Consider the following 9,125-nt stretch of genomic DNA (forward strand, 5'->3'; position numbering starts at 1 on the left):
ATAATTCTGAAGGCTCGCTACCTTAATAGAAATAAAAGTTCTCAATTTCAGCACTCAACTGTTTTGGACTCAAACACACGCAGTACACACAGGAAGTGGAATTTTAGAGAAAATTTAATTAAAACTGCAGGGGAATTCGGAGACAAATGAAAACGGACTTTATTACAAAAATTACAGACAAGATATAGGGTAAATTAACTCGTAATGTGAGTGTAAACTGAGTTGAATTATAGTGTGGGAGAATAAACTTGGGACTCGTGTGAGCTCGCTAACTTAACCCCAAATTACTATGTACGAATTTGTACTTTCTAGTAATCACCGCATTGTTTTACTCACGATCGTAGATCACCGGGTCTGGTCTTTCTCAGTTGTCTCAGGAGGAACTGAGGCAGGTTTAGTTGAAGGAGAAGATGCACAAAAAGTAAAAACAAAAGAGAAGCAAAAATAATAATATTGTTCATGTGGTGGGGTGGGCTGATAACCTTTCCGTTTTTTCCACGCTCTTGCGCTAGGCTGCAGGCGTAACTTGTAGTAACGCCAGTAGTGTCTCTCCTGAGCCACGAGCACAAGTCAAGGCTGGGAAAACAGATAGAACCCACATGGCAGGCTTCTTAATCGGATAGCGCCGCCGTTGTGGTCCAGGGTTGCTCGCGCCACGTGGTGACACACCAAAGGAAAAGGGGGGAAGAAAGGGGTGAGGGGTTGGCCGGAGCCAAGCACCGTAACTAAAGAGAGATTAGTCAGGAAGAGAGAGAGCAAGGCCAAGAAGAAAGGATGTCAAGGCTTTTTGTGCCAACTGAGGCGGGGGGAAAAGACCTCATCCATCGACTCGGGTTTCCATGTTAAATTTTGTTCTATCTGCGTGAGCCACGCCCTAAGTACGGGTTGGGACTCAGCATATTTTCAAATAAACAATTCCCAACTTTGAAAACTGTCTCTCTCTCGCATAGATCAAGCATAGAAAATGATTGTTTAAACTTTAGTCCTGGCAAATCAACTACTTATTGTTCAATGCACATTTCGTACTGTTTGGCTTCAAATCAAGAGGAACAGTTCATAAAGTCTCATAGCCAGACCTGTAAAACTGACACATTGACATAGACATCAAGGTATACATTTAGAATATTCATGGTTTGTTTTGTTTGTTACAAACGTGGGATTTTCTTCAGTCATTTTATTGTCCACACGCAGTGTCTCTAGTCACCACTAGGGGGTGGTCATGTTCCATTGTTCAACGATTGTAAATCACTTCCTTCCCCCAATCATGCTGTGAGAGTCAAGAGGCCGGAATGCAAAGGTTATCAGCTCTCGGGGGTTGCCGTTGACAACACTGCTTCATAGGCGTATTCGCTACATAACACAGTGGTAAACATGCGCGTGTCCCAGCTTTTTGGGAATGTGTTGCGGGCATCAAATTCAAAATGAGAGAATAATTGCAAAAAAAAAATAAAAATAACCCAATAAGGTTCATCAGTTTGAACATTAAATATCTTGTCTTTGTCGTGTATTCAATTGAATATAGGTTGAAAAGGATTTTTAAATCCATCCATCCATCCATTTTCTGAGCCGCTTCTCCTCACTAGGGTCGCGGGCGTGCTGGAGCCAATCCCAGCTATCATCGGGCAGGAGGCGGGGTACACCCTGAACTGGTTGCAGTTCAGGGTGTAATCGCAGGGCACATACAAACAAACAAACAACCATTCGCACTCACATTCACACCTACGGGCAATTAACCTACCATACATGTTTTTGGGATGTGGGAGGAAACCGGAGTGCCCGGAGAAAACCCACGCAGGCACGGGGAGAACATGCAAACTCCACACAGGCGGGGCTGGGGATTGAACCCCGGTCCTCAGAACTGTGAGGCAGACACTCTTATCAGTCGTCCACCGTGCCGCTGATTAACACAAGCGCATGTCTGTGTGTGTGTGTGTGTGTGTTCATAATGCACCAATGCAGGACTTGCGATACTTCAAGTCAGAGAAGACGTCCCGGGGCATGCTTCAGGAGGGATGGAGGGACACGCAGCATCCCATCATGTGCTCGTACAAGCTGGTCACAGTCAAGTTTGAGGTGTGGGGTCTGCAGACGCGTGTGGAGCAGTTTGTGCATAAGGTCAGATTTATTTTTTTTTGGAGGGGGCGGGGGAGTTATTAACTAATAAAGAGGTATGCTAATGAACTAATATGCAAATATGCTATTCTGATAGCCAAGCCTGGTGTTGATTGTATAGCGTGACTGTAAATGCTTTTCAACTCTCAAATATGTAAACTTAAGTATGACAAGAGTGAATACTGCACAACATTACTCAGCAAAAACTGTTTCTGTGTTGCAGGTGATTCGGGATGTGTTGCTGCTTGGACACAGGCAAGCCTTTGCTTGGGTGGATGAATGGATTGGTGGGTCAATCATCCTACTGGTTACACTAGCAAAGCTGTCTGTGATTATGATCATGCATGTAGATTTCAAGCACACAATATTGACAGAAGTTTTGGGGAAAATAGTGTATCAATTAATCTTTGTGTAATATGGGGGCCATATCGCCCACTGCGAAAGGTCTTACTAAGTGACTAAGAGGCCTTAAATCGGCACATAGACTGATTCCACGTTACTCCCTGAATTAGCATTCTTCATCATACCAGGACGTTACATTCATGGTCGTGCAGAACCACAATTAGTCTCACTGGACATTTTCTGGATTTTCTCCTGCATTCCAATACACAAGTGGATGAATTCACAATTAGAATGTAGTTACTCACTCTTCTGGGATAAACCAACCGAATTTAAATGGGATTTTATTAGTAATTGGCCTGACTATTACCCCTTTGTCGATCATGAATCTTAATTCTTCATCTTCCCAAACAATTTGAAGAGTTTTATACTTCTAACTTTGTGGTAATAGTTTAAGGTGGTCGCTTTTCTGATCCACCATAGTTGTGAATCTTGCAACTTCTTTTAGCAGTTCACCCAGAAGTATGGAAGCTATTATACATGTATAGGGGAACTAATTCCACTTAATGTGGGTGTAATGACTTCGTGTCCCAATCATTTTGTTCACACAAATGTATGAAAATAGACATCGACAGATGACTATTGCAGAACTATACTGTTTATGATTTTGCATGTTCATTCGCCTCACCTGCACCCCCACGTTAACCATACAACTATAGTGAAATCTCGATTTACCAGACTAAGAGAGGGGAGGAGTCGTCCGTGAAAGCCGGTTGCCGATTAATTCGAAGCACTTTATTTCCTGGCCTAAAATCCAAACATACCTTTCAACGTTGCTGTGATGGACTAATACTGCCATGAATGTGCCGTTGCACGTTCCACTTGCAAACAGCTTCCTCCAGATTCCTACTGTGATGCAACTTAGATGTGCTTACGCTTATGCACAGCACCTTTCTTATCTTTGGTTGGGTCCACATAAAACTCCACTGTAAATGTTTTACTTACTCCTACGTCTGTCACTTACAGTTTGTTTTTTCACATTTTACACATATACCTCACATCCTCCAACTTCTGAAAAGTTCCAATTTGTAAGGTTAGCACGCTTCCTTTCCTCATCTTCGTTACGATTGGATTCCATAGTGAAGGGCTTGACAAACAACAACTGTGTAATTTACCAAAATCAGTATAGAATATTCGAGAGACGAGACAAGCGCTCAAGTAAACAACAGCATCTTTTTCCGGAAGCCAGAACTACCAGTCTCCGTGTGCGTTTGGAAATACACTCCGAGCGTGCTCTGCTCGGGACAGTTCGGAAAGTTAGAGCGCTGCTGGAATGTGCTGAGCGCTCACACTTTTCTGTCTGTTAAAGCCATTTCTGTCAGTTAAATCTGGAGTCCGTTAATTCGATGTTTCACTGTACCAGTTCTACAACTCCGTAACTGCATTGAACCTTTTAGAATGACTTTTAACTCTTTAGTATGTCGTGCTTGTGCATTCTCCACTCACCTAAAACCTTGTTTTCCCCTCTGTTAATCTTAACAATAATTGATTTTGGCTGAAGCATCACCAAACCTATCCCAGCTTTCATCCTTGACTCAGGAGTTTTGTGCTTTGTCTTCATCTTGAAAATCTACTGTCTGGCTCTTCTCCTTTGAATGATTGTCCTTTTACGCCCTGGTCCTCTAGTTAAAGCTTTCTCCTAAATCTAAAATGCATTTTTGCCACTTCCATCTCCTTCCCGCCTCTCCCTGAACCGGAGTACCTTTTGAGAGGAGTTACCAGTTTTGCTCCCTCCCTCCCTCCCTCCTTCTTCCAGATATGACTTTGGATGACGTGCGGAATTACGAGAGAAAAATGCATGAGAAAACCAACATTAAGGTTTGCCATGAACAGGCAGAGCATTCCACAACAAATCCATCTTCACTGGATGCCATAGAGATCCGTGACAAAGCAAGTGTATGTTACTTTTTCATTCTTTTTTTTTTTTTTTTTTTTTAATTTATTTTTTTAACTCCACTTTTACTTTCCTAATTTTGCCTACAGTATTTTGAACCGTTGACATGTGATGACCTTTATGGAGGCCCCCAAAGTGTTTTATTCTCACAAAGGAAAGATTATTTTTCTGCTTGTGAACATCGAAAGATCTAGAAAGAGGCTGCACAAATTCCTGTTAGATCATACAAAAGGAAACTAAATATTATCGGGGGTTTGTTCTGTGCCACTTTCAACTCCGCTTCTTATAATTAAGTTATTGCCAAACATCTTATTGTTGTCACTTAATCTCTCCTCAAAACAGACATGACAATGGATGAGGTGAGAGAATTTGAGCGGACAATCCAGGAGGCCACGAACGAGAAGATTGGGATGTTCCCCCCGTCGATCTCCATCAGTGAGACCCCACTGTCCTCCTGTTCCCTCACCGGCCCTGCCAGCGCACCCTCCACTCCCCTGTGCACCGATGCCCCCGATTCCCTCTCGGTCTCCAAGGACCGGCCCCGCAAAAAGTCCGCTCCAGAAACCCTGACCCTTCCTGTGCTGTCTCTGAGCGGTGTGCAGCAGGGATCTTCTACCAACCCACTTTCTTCTTTGACTCACCTACAGTCTTCAACGTCGCCTTCCTCCAGTTCTGATCCTGCTGCGATGGAAGAGCAGTAGACGGACCTTTGAATGTCTTCCCTACACTTTTGGTCTATTGTATTCCCAGAATCGCATGGAGTTTAGCCCAACCTCCAAAGATCGGTGCCCAAATATTAATGCTTTTTCGGCATTCCCATTGAGAAATAGTCAGGTCCCGAGGGTAGAGAAACCCTTAAACCCTTGTGATTTTAGGGTACGTTTTCGAATGATCTATTAAAAAGGTCTTTTTGGGTGCATTTTTCAAAGGTTTAGAAAACAAAACAATCCCCATTCAAACAGCGCTGTAATTGGCACGTCATGCCAGTACCATGCACAGCTTGTCCTTCCGGTCTTAAAGCACATCTCACACTTCAGTGGAGCAGTGTTATCAAGCTCATTATCGTGAGCGACCGATTATTTTTTTAAGGTTATAGTTGAAAACAGCCCCATATAAAGAACTCCCTCGTCTCAGATCCTGATTTGTTTGACCTTTACTTCCATTTTAGACCATTCATCATTATTTTGTGGAGCGGACGTCCTATGCATTTGCTGCATGTCCTTTGTTTTCCTGAGTTGGGATTATAACATTTGTTGAACCAATAAGAAATATATGCCTTACACTAGCACCACAGAGCCAGTTGTTTCCTTTTGTATTTATTCACAACACAAAGTGCAGTACCACAGAACATTCACAGGTTCGAGTTCACATAAGAAAGGCTGCACAGTTATGTTCTTCGGGGCCTACAGTACCATCATTCATTTAACTGAATACACCAAACATTACAAAATCAGTGTTCATACCTCAGGTCTCCCCTCCTCTACTTACAGATGTCACTGTAACCTTACTCTCCTTGCTTATTGCCAAACAGCCATGTTTTATATTACAACACAGCCTGTACCTTCTAATACTGAACCCTCGGAATGTTTACAATCATACAATTTTTGCCTTTGCGTAGTAAAGCCATTGAGTACACTGGCAATCTTAGCATGACACAAGCCATACCCGAACTTGTGGTCAGTATGTGTATGTTCAGATGGCCCACATGGCATACAGATCAGATCTGTACAAAACAATCACTAGCAATCCTATATTAACCATATATAACTAGTGTGTCAATCAATAGACCTCCACGATCACTGAAATGTTAAACGTTGCATGAAAAATCATGAACTGTCATATTTGTGTTTGTCCATCTGTTACACAACATGCTACTTCCTGGTTCATAGAAGACTTCCATTGATGTCACAGGGGTGACAATGCATTGTTCCAACTTTCTTCAGATTCTAACCAACATTTAATAGGTTCCTTGGCCCATGAACCAGCCCATCCATACAATCTTTTTGAAGTCGTTTCTGTAATTTTATTAATTTGTTTCATCATTCTGCTAACTGGACCAACTTTGTTAAGTCAAGATGACTGTTGTGAAAAATTCAATCATTAAACAACTAAAGCTAGTAGCGGCTGTCTTGCAGTACTGTAAATGTGTTTCGACTTAATCAAATCACTTTGTTGTATTGTGGGGGGGGGGGCATTTTGGAGGAACTTTTACTCACTGTAATATATCCAAAGGCAGAGTGGAGGGGGCCTCAAAGCTCTTTCTAAAGATGGGGGCATTTTCATCAAGCTGATTTGAGGATGTGCTATCACATCACTGCATTGGTGTTGTGTGATGAGTAATTGGTCAGAGCATCATTATTTATTGCCATGTAATCCAAACTCTCTATATTTTCTCTACCTGATGAAAACTATGTATTTATACTCCCAAAATCTTTTTTCCCCCCATAAAAAAAAGGAAATGGCTGCTTTTCAATGGATACAGACAATATGGAAATCAGGCAGTATTATTTAATTGGAATTATCCAGATTTTCAGACCAAGTGCTTCCATATGCTGCATGGAACGTTCCTAACTAATGTACATTACAGGCGGGATGTTTGTAAATGCAGTTATTAGACTGATTGCCTCACTGCATTTGATTATGCAATAGTATGAAAAAGTTAATGCCTCAATGTGACAATTTTATATCAAAGACATTTTGAGTGAAATGTGAGTCAGCATGCAAGACAATATAGGCCTACAAACTACTTAAACTCAGTGCCTCTGCATGCCACAATTGCATTGCCACCTATTACATGTAATCCAACATACAGTATATCAGCACTTAAAATACACATTTTCATGGCCTTTATCTGCCGGTTTTCTACTACAGTTTAAGAGAATGGAGATGTGAATTTAGTAGGAAATAATACCAAAAAAAAAAAAAAAAAAAATGTGAGCACAATACTCATAAACTGGACTATTTGTGTGAATGCATCTGCCTCACTAAACACGAAGGACACGCCAGAACACACAAAAGTCTGTTTTGCTATTGCTTTTGCTGTGTGCTATTTTTAGTGTAAAATCTTCACGATTCCTGTGATGTCATATACACAGGCTAAAGCATCACATGTTGTTGTTGCTGACCTAGGCATAATCAGACATGCAGTTATGTCCCAGATTTTCTTACCCTGAGAACATTTGAAGTGAATTTGCATGTGATGAAAATCATCTGGCTGGAAATGACAGAGAAAGAAAGTAGCAAAAGAGTGACCACGTCTCCTTGATGTATTTCTTTTTTAATATAATTCACAAGACTTTTTTTTTTTTTTTTTTTTTTTTGGCAATGTTTTACAACATTCTAAAGGATCCAGGTACCTTTCAGCATAATACAGAGCATTCTAATCAACTATAGCCTACATTTAGAACATTTCATATGCCTGTACTTAATGATGTCAATAGTTTTTTTTTGATGCAATGTCTTCGTCTTTTTCCACTTTCTTGTCAGCTAAACGATCATCACATGAGAAAATCAATTTTAACTCATAGTTTGTCAAGGGTATAAATCATTTCGGGTTTAACTGCAAGTGTCGGGGCTAACGTTCAATTTCTAGAAATTAATCTGTTTTTATTCCCCTGTACATATAACTATTGCTTTGAAATCGACATCCCGTGTGTGTTTTGCAAACTCCTGTTTTGTTCTACTGCAGTCTTGCTAATGACAATGTGGGAGCCTTCTTACTTGCCATAAAACCGGTTTAATATTCTGTAGTTTCTGACTTGCTTTTGTTAAAAAAAACTTTACAAAATTTGCATTTGTTAATCATTAATCCTAGCTTTTGTCTTACAATCATGTTATATACCTTTCTATAGAGTATACAGACAACTTTGGTATTGACCATCTCTCTTGTCAGGGATACATTTGATCTATCATGGGCCGTTACACTTTACAAACTAAAGACAAAAAAAATAAAAAATTCCAGCAATTTAAAATGGTCTGCTCTGTTTAAAAGAGTAATATACAGTACATGCTGTTATTGATTTAATATAGGTTTCTTGCATTTAATCTGTTCAGAGATGCATCGCTGTTGTAACAAAGTCTGAAGTCTTTAAAGAGACAGAAGGGTTTTCTTCTGTCTTATGGATGGCAGCTTAATGGACGTGTCTGTATCTAAGAAGGAATACTTGTTTTAAGCTTAACACATTCTATTATGTTTCAATGGAGTAATGCGCCTAATGGTAGTGGTGCACTTATGACACTTGTAGCTGCTTTTCGTTTTCCCTGCAGGAGAATTTTGTTTTATAGTTAGTATAAGGGTTTCTTTTTGTGAAATGATTGGCTTTTCTGTTGTGTTCTAAAGTGAACCTGCTTTGTTTTTTGTGGTTGCACTTGAAGGATAAAGTCATTTGAAGGACCAAGCTTTTTTTCTGATGCACCTTTCATTCGTGGTTACCTTGACAATTGGGCCCTGTTCCACAAACTAGAAGCTGTAAATAAATGAACTACTTTGTGTAGTCTTGTCTGCTTCTGTTTTGTGAAGTATGCCCCCAAAAGTGTTCATTTGATTGTTGCTAAGTTCTTCCACTTTGAAAATTGTGTCTCTTATTTCACTGGGTTCTTTATTGTAATTATTGTTTACTATTCAGAGCAAGACAAAATAAAAACAAATAGCTATATCTTTGCAGCAATCTTTGTTGTCTTTATATTTACATTTTGCTCCTTCATCCTAATGGCAGTTGGC

General features: G+C 40.4%; 1 protein-coding gene across 1 annotated transcript in view; it reads left to right on the forward strand.

Annotated features, from left to right (window-relative positions):
* Window positions 1-9,050, forward strand: part of LOC133403610 (cytoplasmic phosphatidylinositol transfer protein 1-like) — a 76,022-nt gene extending 66,972 nt beyond the window's left edge. Inside the window, exons 7-9 of the mRNA XM_061678617.1 lie at window positions 1,960-2,115; window positions 2,336-2,399; window positions 4,748-9,050. Coding sequence (XP_061534601.1) covers window positions 1,960-2,115; window positions 2,336-2,399; window positions 4,748-5,106 — 579 coding nt within the window. The 3' untranslated portion in view covers window positions 5,107-9,050. The remainder of the gene's footprint in view (window positions 1-1,959; window positions 2,116-2,335; window positions 2,400-4,747) is intronic.
* Window positions 9,051-9,125: the final 75 nt, after the last annotated feature.

Source organism: Phycodurus eques, chromosome 6, assembly GCF_024500275.1.
Source record: "Phycodurus eques isolate BA_2022a chromosome 6, UOR_Pequ_1.1, whole genome shotgun sequence".
NCBI lineage: Eukaryota > Metazoa > Chordata > Actinopteri > Syngnathiformes > Syngnathidae > Phycodurus > Phycodurus eques.